The sequence below is a fragment of the Filicampus tigris genome, chromosome 12 (genome assembly GCF_054856515.1).
Source record: "Filicampus tigris isolate MCC_2025a chromosome 12, RoL_Ftig_1.0, whole genome shotgun sequence".
Taxonomy (NCBI): Eukaryota; Metazoa; Chordata; class Actinopteri; order Syngnathiformes; family Syngnathidae; genus Filicampus; species Filicampus tigris.
In genome coordinates, this window is record NC_141228.1 from 22,098,600 (window position 1) to 22,114,602 (window position 16,003).

Sequence of the window (16,003 nt, forward strand, 5' to 3'; positions counted from 1 at the left end):
CATTTGGAAGCAGGTATCCTAGATAGATGGGTGGCAGTATATTGCCAAACTTGCTTTGCTATACCATCTAACGTGGGCAACTAACTTTCCACGGGCGCATTACTGATTGCGAAATGGCTGATTCAATCAAAAATGGCCGACTTCCTGTTCATTCTCATGCATGGCTCTTTGAGACTTTTTTGTGCGCTTTGTTATGATAGACATGTCCACTCAATTTTGTGTTGATGAGTGAAACTCATACTAGGGGCTTTTTTTTTTTTTTAACCTTTGAAGGGATGTTACAGAGCGGGAAATGGCTGCTTCAAACCAAAATAACTGACTCGGTTACATTTCCAGAATGGGACCTTGAAACCTTTTGGGTGCGTCTTGTTGCAACAAAAACGTCCACCCAATTTCATGTTGACTAGTGAAACTGGCGTTGGGGGAATTTGTTATTTCTATTTTCACGTTTTATGAAGTGAGAAATTGCTGATTGAAACCAAAATGGCTGACTTCCCATCCGATTTCGGGCATGGCTCCTTAAGTGTTTCGTCCACCAAATTTCATTTCGAGAGGTGAAACTGGTCTTGGGTACAGATTTTTTTTCTAACTTTTCAGGGGGCACTATTGAGTGAGTGAATTAGATCGCCTAAATCCCATGGACATTTACAAGAGTACACGATTGCAAAAAGTAAATGCTGCGTTTGCCGGTACGTTGTTGAACGTGTCAAGGTGACTTGTCTGACATGATCCTTGCGATCATTTCAAATGTCTCTGCGGACTATCACGTTCAACATAAACATGAGTCGCTTTCATCTCGACCGCGCTCCGGCGAAAAGAACACGACACCCGGGGTGACACAGGGATTACGTCTTCTATATTTAGTGTTTATGTACATGAATATTGGCAGGACAACTCTGTACACGTGACACACACTCGCGCACACATTCGGGCCATCGCACGCACACAACGCACACGCGCGCACATTGATACAGTGATAACAACACGACATCGGCAAGCACGGGACACAGTTACAAGAGAGCGATTACACAAGGGAATGTCATGGTAACACGTCATTGAGAGAAAGACACAGAGAGAAAAAAAAAGTATAAAATAATTTAAAAGTCCTGGTTCAACTTGGTGGAGAATCGGCAGCGAGATGTCTGTACAAGATAGCGTCCTCAATCCGTGGATCATTCTTTCTTCCTCTTTTCGGTTGGCCAGCGAAAATCCCAAAAATGAAAAAGTGACTGATTATTTTCTCATTTGTTTTTATAATCTAGCACTAAACAACAAATGAAAATGTTGTGCTTTTGCACGTTCACAAAATGAAATATAGAGAGACTGTATAGTATAAAAGATATCTCATAGGTTTACCCTTAACACATGCTTTGAACACATCGAAACACACTTTTTTTTAACACATTGTACAAATTTGAACACAAACGAAAAAAATTGCCAGCATAAAATGTACAGAAAATACCGTACGTATTGTAACATAGCCGAGAGTCTCCATCTGAGTGTCTCTGCGTGAGCTGTGGCCGACAGCAGCAGCGCTTATGTGTTTTACTGTTCTCCCGCCATTTCACTGATGGCTGAAAAGTGCATCGGCGACTGTGGCTGTCCTTTCCCGCATGCAAGGGCATCACAATAAGTCATTATACAACAAAAACGATCGCTTAAAAATCTGCGAGATAGTGAGGCGAAACTGTACAATAACACTTCAAACACATTTGTCTTTGATATAACACGGCGGGTGGATCACTTGATGACTAGCGATCGTGGTCTGGACTGATTGTGTCGTGCAGTGGTGGAAAAGTAGTCACACGCTGGAAGTCGAAGTACAGATACTTGTGTAAAAAAAAAAAAAAAGACTGGTAAAAGAAGAAGTACTGTTTCAACTGCAGTAGAGTCTTTCCATGCCAGATCACCCTGTGGGTTTAACCAAGCAGATTTGATTTCAATGAACCTTGGTGTACTTGTTGATAATGATTGCACAGCGCTAAATCTCAAATTTTAGGTCAATCAGAGCAAGGGAGTGAGAGCTACGGCTTGCCGATTGTTGACGTTTTCGTCAAAAAGGGGCGTGGCTGCCTCCCCGAGAACTACTGGGTCAATGTTCACGAAGCAGGCGTTGTTGGAAAGCGAATTCAACAAGGATTCCAAATCTGCAACCTTGTGGATCACATGACCTGACAAAAATGTTCATGAAATGTCTCTCAGATTCCTTTTTGCCGCTAAACAAAAAAAAAAATCAGAAAATAATTTTAGTGAACGAGTGAGAGATGACATATCATGAAAATGATGTCAAGGTTACAAGGTCGATTTCAAGGTCAAAATGTCAAGTGACGAAAATATGCACTAAACTTCTAAATGATTACATATTTGCAATCCCTCTTGAATTCCCTTTCCAACAATAACTCTCTTGTGAAGATTGACCCAGTAGTGACCCTGAGGCTTCAAAGGAAGGCAGCCACGCCCCTTTTGACCGAAAATGTAACGATTCGGTGGGCCGTAGCTCCCAAACCCCTGCTCCGATTGACCTCAAATTTGAGGTTTTGTGTTGTGCCATCACTATCCATAAGTACACCAAGTTTCAATGAAATCAAAATCTGCTTGCTTAACATTTTCAGATTTTTTGAGGGTGATTTGGCATGGAACGACCCAGATTCTAACCCATGCAAGCATGGAGAGAACTCCACACAGGAATGCCCGGATTAGAACCCTCAGAACTGGTGAATGTGACTTTTCTTTTGTGTTTGTGTGTTCCACAAAACAAAACCCCCAAAACATAACAAAATAATCAGTCACTTTTTTTTTTTTTTTTGCTTTTTGATTTCCAATAGTCAATAGTCGTGCGGCGACGATGAAAGACAAGCCTGCTCACGAGGTGGGGGGCGGCGGGGGGTGGGGGGTAAATGTAAACATAAATATACAGGTCTCCAGCAACAGTTCCGTCTTCCGCCACAAGTGAGTAGTCAGTCTGTGTATCTTTCAAAGAGTTAAATAAACTTATTCCATATATATATTTATAATAGATTTCTTCCTCTGTGCGTAGTCATTTTTAGCAGTACTTCCTCGTTTTCACCAGTTTGCTCTGGTACTTGACTGAGTGGCCGCTGTGCGCCACCACGTAGACGTCCAGCAGGTAGCTCTTTCCGGGCTCCAACCCCGCGACCGTCTCCGTGGTCACCGCCTTCTGCAGGTTGGGGCTGTAGAAGTACTTGCAAAGGACCTTCTCCGACTTGCGCCGCGTCTCAGGCCCGGCGCAGCGGTTCTGCTCGCGCCGCCTCTGCTCCTCACCGTAGTCGTCGGCCACTTCCTTGCGGTACACGCAGTATTTGTTCCGTTCTTGCGTTCCCAGCCAGGCCACGGTGACGGAGGAGCACGTCCGCAGCTTGTCGAAGGCTTTGATGCGGGTGTCCTCGGGCAGGGACGGGAAAGGCTGCTTGCTGCCCGCTCGGGTGGTGGCCAGCACCTTCAGGGTGGACGCGCCCTTGCGGCTCCCCCGAAGGCGGATCAGGTACTTGGCCTTGGGCTTGCCGCGCAGTTGGAACTGTCGCACGCCCTCCACGTTTTGCGAGAGCAGCAGCTTGCCGTCGCGCCTCACCTGCACCTGTACGGCGTCCAAGCAGGCGTGCACGAAAAGCGTCACCCGCTGGTGCGACGACACGGGGGCGAAGCGAAGGAACTTGCTGCCTTTTCTCTTGATGAACACATCCGACACTTTGCCGTCCTTGAGTTCCACCGTCTTCTGTCGGGCTTCTTCCTTGGTGCGGGCAAAAGTGCCCACGTAGGCCGTGCTAGTGTTGGTGGCCGAGTTGACGGCGAACACGTCAAAGTAGTACTGCGTATCAGGCTTCAGGTCGGAGACGGTGAAGATGTTTTTGTTTCCGATGCACAACTTGTGAATGTCCGACATTTTGGGCCTGGCCGGGTACGCCCGCGAGATCTTGTTGCTCATCGGGCCTCGGTCTTTGCCGGGCGGGACGAAGCCGAAGTGGGCGAAGTCGAACGGACTGAAGTCCCTGCCCGGCTTGGGCGCCAGCATGAAGGCGTCGTCGGCGCCAATCTTGGCCTCGGCCGCACACATGCTCTTGAAGTTGTGCTCCTTGTTGATGACCACGCAGTACTGCACCGGCTGGCCCATCAGGAAGCCGGTGGGCGTGGGCTTCCAGGCCAGGGTGACGGTGGTGCGACCCAGCGAGGTGACATCCACGCGAGGGTCGTAGGGCAGCTCCGGGTAGGGCTGGTCGGACTCTGGTGTGGTGGAGCCGTACACCTTGAAGTTGCTGTCCTTTTCGGTGGACAGCAGCTCCAGCTGGTAGAGGCCGGACGGCGTGCTGGTGGCCACGTAGGACTCCACGTCGTTGCCCTTGTAGGTAAACAGCTCCGTGCCCTCGTCCACCGTCACCTGCTGCTTCTGTTGGTCCAACGGTTCGGGCTCGCCTGAAAACAACACAGGCGCAACAATATTTAGTGATACGGTCAGTGTCAGTGTCAGTGTTGTCGGTAAAGTACTGCGATATCACCGGTATTGTTGGCAAAGTTTTACGACGCTAATGGCAATACTTTGCCAAACCATTGGAATGGTTAGCAAAGTATCTTGACACAATCGTTACTGTTGGTACAATTTTACGGCGGAAATATGTCGTGATACAATCAGTATTGCTGGCAAACGACTGTGATATTATCAGTGACTTTGGAAACATATCGTGATACTATTGATATCATTGAAAAAGAATTGTGCTAATATCGGTATCCTTGTGAACGTATCGTGATACTATCAGTATTGTTGGCACAGTAGCATTAATAGCAGTGTCGTTGGGAAAGTATTGTAATACTATCGGTATCAATGATAAATTAGTGTGATACTATCGCTGTCTCTTGCAAAGTTTCTTGATGATTGACACATACATGTAGAAGTTGGCAAAGTAATGGGATAAAATAACAAAAGCAAACTGCTGCTCATACTACCTACTGTATAACTACTTACTATTGGTATCGTTGGCAAGGTTTTTTCCATATTATCAGTGTCATTGGCAAAGTATTGTGAAACTATTTGTATTGTTGGCAAAGTATCTCGATACGGCAGTGCTGGTATCCCTGACGCGAGGAGTTTTTCCTTCCTCGTTCCGTTGAAGTTTGGATGCAGCGAGATGACGAGGAAGCCTCACGCGTTACAATTATCCGCAAACACGCTCGCCGTGTTTTCACTGCAAACATCCCAAAAAGATCAGAGCCCATGTCGTTGACTTGGCCTTGGCTACAAAGGAGCGCCTTGTGGCTTCGGAAACAGTTCAAGCTCTTGCTAGAGAAACCATAATATTATGTTTGTCAACCGGAGAGTGTTCTCGGCGGTGTACTAAAAATTAACGCTCCACTGATCTGCTCCCAGCACGGCCATGAGAACAAACTCCCCAGTCCAAATTTGAAATGCTTGCTCCACTTAAGGAAGCAACTGTGCTCCTTTTCATGCCAGGAACAAGTCATCAACAGTGAGCGCAAGCAATAAATCATCTGGATGAGGTCAGATGTGACATTCGGCCAGGTGTTCACCTACTGTGTATTACCGTCAGATGCTCATATGGAAAAGTGTCATGATACGATTTGCATTGCTCTCAATAAAACGTTGCGCTATCGGTGTAATCGGAAAAGTATCATAACATGCTATCCCTACGGAAATCTATAATGTTGGCCAAGTATTGTGAAAATATTGATTTCCTTGGCACGGTTTCCACCTATTCATTCTATTCAAGTATTGTGATACTATGTGTACAATTGGCACAGTATTGTAAAGCTGTCTGTAAGGCTGGCAATCAACTTCAATCAATTTCATTGGCAAAGTTCCGTGATATGAAGAGTATTGTGATACTGTCTATATCATCGTCACGGTATGATAAGGTTGGCAAAGTATCATGATACTATCAGTATTGTTGGCAAAGTTAAATGATGCGGAAAAGTATCATGATACGATCTGAATCGTTGGCAATCAATTGTGATACTATTGGTATCAATTATAAGAATCATGATACTCTCGGTATCTTTTGCTAAGTATTGGTATAGTATCTATAAAGATGGCAACGTTTTGTGATATGGAAAAGTACCAAAATAGACTCTGTATCGCTGGCAATAATTCATGATACTGGCGATATCAACGACAAAGGTATGTGATATGGAAAAGCATTGCGATATCATCAGTATCGCTGGCACAGTATGGTGCTACCATCAGTATCGTTGGTATAGCATCTGTGATAGCACGGTATCAAACTGAACAGAACCGGAGGATGCTTTAGGACTCTAGCTGAATTGCTCAAAGGGAAACGAAAGAGGAGGGAAGACAGACCCAGACGAGCAGAGCAAGACCCAACTTTAAACAATCAGGGCGGCCTAAGTAAAGGGACGCGATGGCTTTGATTCACGCGCGCCGGGACTCAAATTAAAGGCGAGCCGGCCCGCAAGCGGTCAGACGGAGCGACTTAATGAAAAGCCAGCCGACGCGCGCACTTTTCCACTTCAGACTAGTCATTAAGGTCCGCTTCGTGGTTCCTCCTGGTCCATTACCTGACGCCTCGCCGCTGGCCTCCTCGGGCAGCTCCTGCAGCGTCAGCGTCCACTCCAGCGGCGCGTCGCACGGTGTCACCGTCACCGATAGCGGCGTGTTGTCTTCTTCCACCACAAAGTAGTACCTAGAGGAACCCGCATCGAATTTTGCTTAAAGCAGGATAGTCAAGAGCTGAGCCCATGTGTTGCTAACCAAAACCGCAGCACATGTCAAAATGTCTCTCAGATGAATTATTAATCTTGTTGTAAAGCCACACGGTGTGAAAGTTGATCTTCGAGAATGTGGTCGCTCCACAATGTTGTGCGCATCCATTATTTGTTTGGACCAGTCTTCCTCAGTTGTGACAGTTTTTCTCCACTTTTTTCATCATAGTCCCTTTTTCAAAGTAGACTTTGATATGTGGCCGCTCCACAACATTGTGTGCGTCCTTGTTTCTGTCCTTTGGGGAGCTACACAACTTCATTTTACTACCTAGTCTGCCTCATTTCTTGCAATTTCTCATTAACAGTCCCTTTTTTCCAATGGCTACACAATGTTGTTTTCCTTCCGAGGAAGCTACATGACTTATTTACACTGCCTAATGTTCTTCAATTCTTCCCATTGCTCTACATTACTCCTTAGTAATCCCGTTTTCCAAATACGCAGTGATATTTGTTCACTCCACAGTGTTGTGTGCGTCAATGTTTACGTTATTTGTAGCAACACATCTGTGAGGTCTGCTTTAGTGCTCGCAGTTTGTTTACATTTCTCTTTCATTCGTGCGTTTTTATTTTCAGGGGACTCTGATATGTGGTCACTCCGCAATGTTGTGTGTGTCCTTGTTTATGTTATTTCTGACAGTCCCTGTTTTAAGTAAATACTGACATGTCGCTCCACAATGTTGTATGCATCCACGTTAATCTTCCTGTGAGGTATACAACACATTTTCTATGCCCGGTCTTCTTCCTATTTCTCTCCATTTCTTCATAATGGTCTTTTTTTTCCATTTGATGCTAACATGTGGTCACTCCACAATATTGTGTGCAGCCATATATTTTTTTATGAATTTACCAAAGTTATTTTTGTGATTTTTACCTTTTGGGCGTGTCCCTGAAGAGGTAGCCACTGATCTCGGCTCCATCGGGAATGACGGACGAGTCGTGGAAAATGGATTTGTCTCTGATCTGCATCTGGAAAAGTCCCTCATCTCGCGTGGGCAGCTTCTGCGCCAAAGTCCCCACAACCCCCAGTAGAACGAGCAGCAGCAGCCCACTCCTCCAGCCTTTACACTGCCTCATTCTGGAACACACATGGGATAAATTGTCAACTTTCATCAATTTAGCATCATCAGTTTTAGCTTCGCTCTTGGCAAAGCAATGCTCACAACAGCTAGCATGGCTTGAAAAAAGTTTTTTTCAGGCTCATTTTTTGACACGAGCAAAATCAGTCTCTTATTTATTTGAAGCTATATTTGTATAATTTTTTTGCCTTGCGGATGCGAGACCTTAATTAACGCTACGCGTGAGTAACAGATTAGCTATTGCGTGACTGATAAAAAGTGAAAGGATGGCGAGCGACCAAGCGGACGGAGGGATTAAATTTTAAAACACGGATGCGTGAAGGAGGGCAACCACAGCAGGTTCATAAACCGCTTTTTAAAAATCCCCCAAATCCGTGTCGTTTAACATTTATTGACATTTTTGTTGGCGCACAGATGGACGCGCTGTTGAGAGGATCTCGTATGTCCTATTGATTTTGGAGCCATTGATTGCGGCTGATGGGAACGCCAAATCCCTGGCGATTTAATCAGCGTAATGGCGGCAGATTAGCCAGATACTTTACCGCCATCCACGCCGTGTCCTTTAAATGACCCACGCAACCAACCAAAAAGCCACCCAACAAAAACACCAACCAAGCAGCCTCTCCCTTGCTGACTGCACTCACACACACGCCCACACACCCACCCACCCCCACACACACACACACGCACACAACTTCTTCTTGAACAAAACACCACTTTTTGTACCAAACTTCAATGTTGAGAGCAGTTTAAAAAGGCAAACAGCCTCTTCAGCTAACTAAATGGAACAACTCCTCATCCAAAGCATACCACATCATTTGCCCAACAACTCTCCATAGTGATGGAAAGAAATAGCTTTGACCTATATTATGCTATTAGTGCTTCTCAACTATATTTCTCTTGCACCTCCACCTAGAAGAAGAAAAAATTGTGCGCCCCCCAACTCTCTGTCACCACTATAAATAGTATCATAATTTTATTAACATAGACCAAAGATTTGAAGTGTATTAATTTGTGTGAAATTAAAAAAGAAATAATAAATGAAGCACAACACCACTGCCACCTACTGTAGTGGATGTGCAATTACAGTTTAATCTACTTTATGGCAAAAAAAAAAAAAAAAAAAAGCAGCATGTTGCAAGGGGTCAGATGCACCCCCCCTGGCATCACATTCACACCCCGCATGACCATATTTGTAGTGTCAAAGAAAGAAAAATAACAGAAGGCTTCGTAATGTTGCAGTCAAGTGTGGAGCGTTTTCACTTGTAGCGCCGATGTCACATTAAGATTTGTGCCTTGAGTGTCATGACTCATCACCATTAGGAAACACACACTCGCACACACACACAAGCACACGTGCTGTGCAGCCGTGCTGAGACACACTATTATGTCAACATAGTCACGTACACACATACAGTCATCGCGTGACATAACAAAAAAAAAAATGCATCTGGAACTTGTGAGCTACATTTGAGCAAATAAGAATGTATGATGATAGTTTACTGGGGGGGGGGGAAGGTGGGCGGGATTAAGGGCATTCATAAAGGCATGAGCATCTCGCGAACTAAAAGGAATAACTAGTGATCCAAAGCATACCACATACAAAGTAGTACGGCTGTACGGACTACAAGGCAACTAGATGACTTTGCAGTCATGATTTGAATGAAATGATCTTTTCTTGAGCTGGAAACCACACCACAATAAAATGCCAAATGTACCAGATCCTCCTGTGATGTTTTTAATTACAAAAAAAAAATAAAATCAATGACATCATCAGGGACCAATCGACGATAGCATAACTTTTATCACATTAGTGTCGTCTTCAACAAATTTGAAACCACTACCATGCAAGAAACAGACTTTAGTTTGCTCAGTTTTTGACGGATTTGATTACTTTTTGGGGAGGATAAATGTTATATTTTGTTTGGGTTTTTTTCTGGTTGTTTTTGTCCAAAGTTAGTTCTAGTTTTGTCATATTTTTGTGGATTATTTTCTTATCTTTTTTTTTTTTTTTTCATTTTTGTGAACTTTTTTTTTCAACTTTTTTGCCACACGTATACCTGTTTCTGTCATGTCAACGTCAACCTGACTTTTATCCCGCTAGTATCAACTTGAAAAAATATGAAGTCATGCAACCTCTCGCCTTTTTTTTTCCTCATTCTTGCCAGGTTGGATTTTTTTTTTTTTTTGTCAGTTTATCAAATTTGGAAAGGTTAGTGTAGTTTTTTTCAGCTTTGTCTTTCTTCCCGATTTTTGTCGAGGTTCTTCTTTTTGCCTGATTTATTGGTATTTGTCACTGGTGTCAATTTCACTCATTTAAAAAAACAAAACAAAATATTTTTTTCTCCATTTTGCCAAGTTTCTCTAAGTTCCTTTTTCCATTTTTTTGCCAAAGCTTTTTGACAAAAAAAATACATTTTTTAAAATGTTTTTGGTTTGTTTTTTTGGGGGGTTAACAATTTCTTTCATTATTTATGACATTTGTATTCATTTTTGTCATGTTTTTCTTACTTTTTCCTCATATTTTGAAACCAGTTTTTTATTAGACACTAAAAACGGTGTGTTTTTTTCCCCAAATGTAGTCCTATTTTTGTCTATATTTTGCCTGTTTTTTTGAGGGGGGGTGTTGCCGTGAAAATCCTTTTTTTCTTTTCATTCGTCGGGGGGTAGTTTTTTTGTCACATTTCTATCCATTTTACCATGCTAACAAAGTGGCTCTGACCCCCTCTGTCACTTCAACTCTCCCTCCAGCTCCTCATCAGGATGGAAACTAATCCTGCTCGCAGCCACATGGAATTCATTACCAGAATAAAAATACAGTTTGATTTCAAGTCAAATAAAGACATTTTGCATTGCGTCCAGCCGCATCGCAAGCCTGACGTGTTTTCCTTTCCTGCAGGCAGATTTGGGTGCCAGGGTGCCGTTTGGAGGAAGACGAGTGCCTGCTCCTCTTGGATGCTCCTCAACCCGCTTTGAAAATGAACACTAAGTAAGGCTTCAAGATCCATGACAGCGAACAAGTTGTCGGTTGCGTATCTTGGCGTCATGGCTGTCCCCGTGCCATCCCAAACAATCATCCAGAGCTCCCGAATTTTTCCCTTCCCTTGCTCTGCGCTTAGCGCCGCATTTTGGAACGTCGCTGCGTACCGTGGGGTCGGCTGGCGTCAAAATGTCATTCAGGGAGGGCAGGAAGGTGGAGTGGATTGTCATATACACTGGGAAAAAATTGTGTTGCATTTATTTAGTTTGATTTTGTCAAGTGGTTGCAATAAAATAAAATCATTTGGATCCGGATATTATTTTTTAAGTAGATGTATAGTCTACTTAAAAAATGCATCTGGATGCAGATAAGTAAATTCAACCAAAACTTTTTTCAGTGTATTTGAGTTGACTTTTGACAGTATTTGTGTGTCTACATACTTTGTATGTATGTATGTTTTGTCACCCTTTTCTCTGTTGTTGTTGTTGTTTTAGGGTAATTTTTGTGAGCTTTTGACATTTTTTGTGTGATTTTTTTTTTCTAGCTTTTTTTTCCAGTTTTTTTTTTTTACAAGTTTCTATTTTTTTGGAGCCAATTTTTCAGCTTTTTTTTCCTGAAAAATCCATGCAGGGAAAGGGAGGCAAGGCAGGAGGGAGGGCCGTCCGAGTGATGTGGTGGCTTTGTGGCCCCGGCTAAGGGAGGATGGCCCATGGGAAAGAGAGTCGTCCCCAAACAGCCAAGTTGAGGGGAGCCTCGTGGGAAAAGGCACACTCTATCCCTGACTCTGCTCAATGACTGGCTTCGCCCAATGAATGAGGCTTGGGACTTAGAAGAATTATCCCTCCATCCATACACGCATCCATTTAGCATTTATGCCATGATCCAAAGCATCCAGCATCATACGTCCTACCTGTCTATCTAAGGAACAGATCATTATCCAAAGCATACCACATCATGTATCCAACATGTGTTTATCTGTTTATCCAACACGCTGTAGAAAGTAACAGGACATGATCCAAAGCATATCACATCATATGCCATCTACAAATACAGGCTATATATATATATATATATATGCAACTGTATTACACATGAGTTAAATACAAATTGCACCTATATTGGTGTTTGCAAAACAGTTGTCCAAAGCACACGGTGACTGTAACAGTATTGCACTTAAAAAGTTAAATACGACTGAATTGTTCTTAACAAATGCCCCGCCCTGGATTAAAGCACTCACATTATGCATAGTTGTGACATTTAATCCGGTGATTCTTCACACAGTCCACTTTGAGAATGACGGATTTAGGCAACAGCGCTTCGCCTTAGCGCAGCCCCGACCGACAATAACAGCAGCAACACTGTCGGAATTTCTTTCAGCGGCAAGTTTTCAGATGCAAATGTGGCTTTAGTTACGCTACGCCATGCCGACCTTTTCCATTTCAGCACTTTTACTCTTTTTTTGTCTTGTTCATCATTCATTGTGGCCTCACCCCCCACTACCAAACTCACTTATTCACCCCCCCCACCCCCAACCAACACCCCACCCCTCACGACCTCCTCCTCTCCCACCCACCCATGCAACCTGCGACACTCAGTCATTGCCTCTTCCCTAATCACTAGTTGGGGATTTTTTTATATACTGGACATAGTTTGTTCCTTAAAATGTGCACTACAAATCCCTTTGCGGTGATTAGGGTGCAGGGAAGCAATCCCCACTCCCTACTTCATAACCACTATAGAGGGAGTTTGATATAGTGGACTGCATAGCTCAAGTCAAATGACATTTCGTTTTGGAATATGACGGGTGCGCTGTTAACTCATTCACAGACGAGGACGTTTATATGCGCCAACTGCCGCCGACGATATTCGTCAAGTACGTTATTGAACAGGCTGGCGTGCAAGGGGGTCGGGCATAACTCATCTGTGAAATTCAGGATGACTAACAGAGCCCTGTAGATGGCGACATTGTATCGCTTTGGATTTGCAATCAGCAGAGCTTTTGAGTAGGAGATAAAGATTTGGGGGTGAATCTCGGCTTGTCATTGTCGAGTAGGAGGGAGAGAAATGGCAACACGTTTTAGCACCTGAAACTCCAACGATGCATGTTTATACGTGGTATAAAGAAAGTATGCACAATTCGTGGAGTGAATGGCAAACGGCGTGTAAAAAAGCCACTGTTGTTCAACTCAAGCCAGGCGGTGAGTCAATGTCACTCATGGCGATTTTTTTTAGTTGTACAGCGTATCTGTAAATAAATTCTTTTGCCATCAAAAGCCCTTTCTCGTTTTTGTTTTTTTTGTTGTTGTTTCGAAATTTGAGGTGTCACAAAATCAAAAAATATTATCACATCACATCACATAAGTCACATCTCTTTTCACAAAGATTATCTCTGCTTTTTGGTCAGAAACCAGCGTTTTTGGGTCTAACCAATCCGTGTACAACTGTGAATTACTAAAGAACGGGAAAAGCGAGAAACAAACTTTTAATTTTCAGGTGAATGGAGAGAGTCTATTCTTTCTTATGATAGATTATCTACTTATATTGTCACAGAACATAACCTTCTGTGGGTCTTGAAAGATCAGACAAAATGCACTTTTTGTTGCACAAAATTGCTGGCTGTCAATGAGTTATGAACAAAATGCTTATTTCCTTAGACATTCAATAAAATTTTATTCATTTTCAATGAATATACATCCATCCATTCTTGTCCATGAAATGTGGGAGGAAACTGCATTACCCGGAGAAAACGCAAATCAGGTACAGGTCCGAAGCCCGGATTCAGACCAACAACCTCAAAACTGTGAGACGGAGGTGCTAACCAGTATACTGTAAACTAAAAACACAGTGATTTCATGAATAAATAATTCATGGTGCATTCAGGGTCCAATTCAAACTTTACAATGCAGGTTTAAAACTGAGTGATTTCATCAATCAGAACATTTGCATGTTGCATTCACGGTTTGAAGCTCCACAAATGTACAGTATTTCTTAGATTTGAACATTAGTGGTACTAATGGTCCACAAATCCACAACGAGATTTCTTGAATTAAATCAACGGAGGTGCGTTGATGGTCATCAAGTCCCGTTTTATGTACAAATTGAAATCAAAGTCCTTTCATAAATCAAAACACTTAAGGCGAGGTGCGTTCACGCTCATCAAGTCAACAATGTCATTTCTTGAATGAAAACAATTAGTGATGCATTCAGTGTCTGCAGTTTAATTTCTAAATTTGTCAGTGAGTTAAAACACTGGTGTTGCGTTCAAGATCCGCAAATCAAAATCTTTTTTTTTTTAATACACTATTGGTGAGTTCAGTGACTGCGTAAGTCAAACTTTTGAGAGCAAACTGAAAAAGTGATTTCATAAATTCAATCACCTTTGGTGCGTTCAGAATGCTCGCTTCAAAGTTGTAATTTCTTGAATGAAAAACACTTAGTGCTGCGTCCAGGCTCCGCAATTCAAACTCTGCGCACAGATCAAACCAACAATTGTGATTCAAAGCACTCGTGTTGCGTTCAAGCTCCGCAATTGAATGAAAAACCCCAATGTTGCGTTCAGACTCCACATTTGAAACATTACCAAAGTGACGAATCTAAACCTTGCCTGCAAACTCCACTCGTCAAAGTCTGCGTGCGAGTCGCGTCTTAACTCTTTCAAACGTCCATCTTTTCTTTTCTTTTTTTTTGGGGGGGGGGGGTCCCGGAGATGCAAACTTGAGCAAATAACAAAAACCAAAAGAAGCCACTTCCTCTCCTCTCTTTTTGAACGAGCACTTGGAGAAGCCTGAAAAAAGATCCCACGAGAAGAAGTCGTTTGAACGCAGCACAGATGCAAAGAAGACAAAAGTTACCTTTTGAAAGAACCAGCCGATGGATGTTGTGCTCCACGGAAGAAAAAGTTCCTGTTCCACGGCAGTAGTCCTCTCCCTCACACTGACACTCTCTCTCTCTCTCTCTCTCTCTCTCTCTCTCTCTCTCTCTCCCTCTCTTTCAGTGTGTCGTGTGTGCCTGCGTGGGAGCCAAGCGAGAATGAGGGAGAGGAGCGAGTGAGTGGGTGAGAGGGTATCCCGCGTGCATGCGTCCCTCCCCCGCCGCCCCGGAGACCTCCAGTGGATTGGACGCGCCAGCCCACTCGTGGAAAGAGAGAAAGTGGTGGTGGCACGAGTATCCTAAGGGTGGGAGGTAGCCAAGTAAGAATTCTCCATTCCTGGATGGAAGTCTATTGCTGAGGATAACAGAGGATGGGTCCCCCGAAATAAAATGGGCAAATTCGCATATTTTTGGGGGGGGTCTGGTTGCATATTAGTGCCAAACAACTATGTTGAAATAAGGCCATATCCTTGTCTAATAGGGGAAAAAAAATTGCTTTGCCGCCATCTTGTGGCATCTATAGGCAATTCCAAATCTTTTTGCGCGTGCCTCAGTTACTCTGGAATTTTCGTTTTTAAGGGCAGGACTTCACTGTATGTGCTTTTCGGGAGTGTGTAACTTTTCAAACAGATATGTGTGCTTACTAGTCTTTACTTTGCCCATTTTGGCTAATTATGTTTTTCAACGTCACGGAAGACAACACGATGTTAAAAAGTGTGGGGGGCGGGGGGTGTACAGGGATGGAATATTCATTTATATTACTATTTTGGGGGAATTGCTATTTTACAAGAATGAATATTTAACTTTACAATGACAACTTTATTTTATGACACTATCTTCATAATTTTCAAAAATGAATTTGTAATTTGACCAGAAATTTGCAATATAACAAGAGTAAAATTGCTGTTTTACTCTCAACTAAACCGAACTTCATTTATAGAGCACTTTCACAACCACCATATAGCTGCATACAAATTAAGTCAAAATCTGACCAAATAAAATAAAAACTAAGACATATTAAAAACAATAAATGAATTTAAAAAAAAAACAGAAAACACAATAAAACAATCCCGAGTCTCATGCTGAGTCAAAAGGTAAACAATAAAAATGTGTCATTTTAAGTTTAAATTATGCAAAAACGAGAATGAAGTTGTAAATGTGTAATATTAACATACATGCTTTTCATTTGTATGCAAATTACATTTAAATTGAACAAGATTACGTGTGTTATTTTACAATGGATTTTTATTTCTTTATTTTTAATGAACTAATTTTAATTTTTTTTTTTTGAAAATGAATTAAGTAAAGTGAATATTGCGAACACAAATCG

At 42.7% G+C, this 16,003-nt stretch overlaps 1 protein-coding gene across 1 annotated transcript; it reads right to left on the reverse strand.

Annotated features, from left to right (window-relative positions):
- Positions 1 to 845: 845 nt before the first annotated feature.
- Positions 846 to 14,815, reverse strand: ndnf (neuron-derived neurotrophic factor). The gene is made up of 4 exons (XM_086048507.1): positions 14,655 to 14,815; positions 7,619 to 7,822; positions 6,544 to 6,668; positions 846 to 4,428 (listed from the first exon to the last, which is right to left on the reverse strand). Exons 2-4 carry the CDS (start codon positions 7,819 to 7,821, stop codon positions 3,044 to 3,046), a joined length of 1,713 nt encoding a protein of 570 aa, XP_085904633.1. The 5' UTR covers position 7,822; positions 14,655 to 14,815; the 3' UTR covers positions 846 to 3,043.
- Positions 14,816 to 16,003: the final 1,188 nt, after the last annotated feature.

Bases quoted from the DNA above. Each gene is read 5' to 3' on its own strand.
- ndnf (XM_086048507.1), bottom strand. From the start codon at position 7,821: ATGAGGCAGTGTAAAGGCTGGAGGAGTGGGCTGCTGCTGCTCGTTCTA. The intron at 6,669-7,618 runs GTAAAAATCACA...GGGTTCCTCTAG, and splicing joins TTCAGGGACACGCCCAAAAG to GTACTACTTTGTGGTGGAAG. The intron at 4,429-6,543 runs GTAATGGACCAG...TGTTGTTTTCAG, and splicing joins GGCCAGCGGCGAGGCGTCAG to GCGAGCCCGAACCGTTGGAC.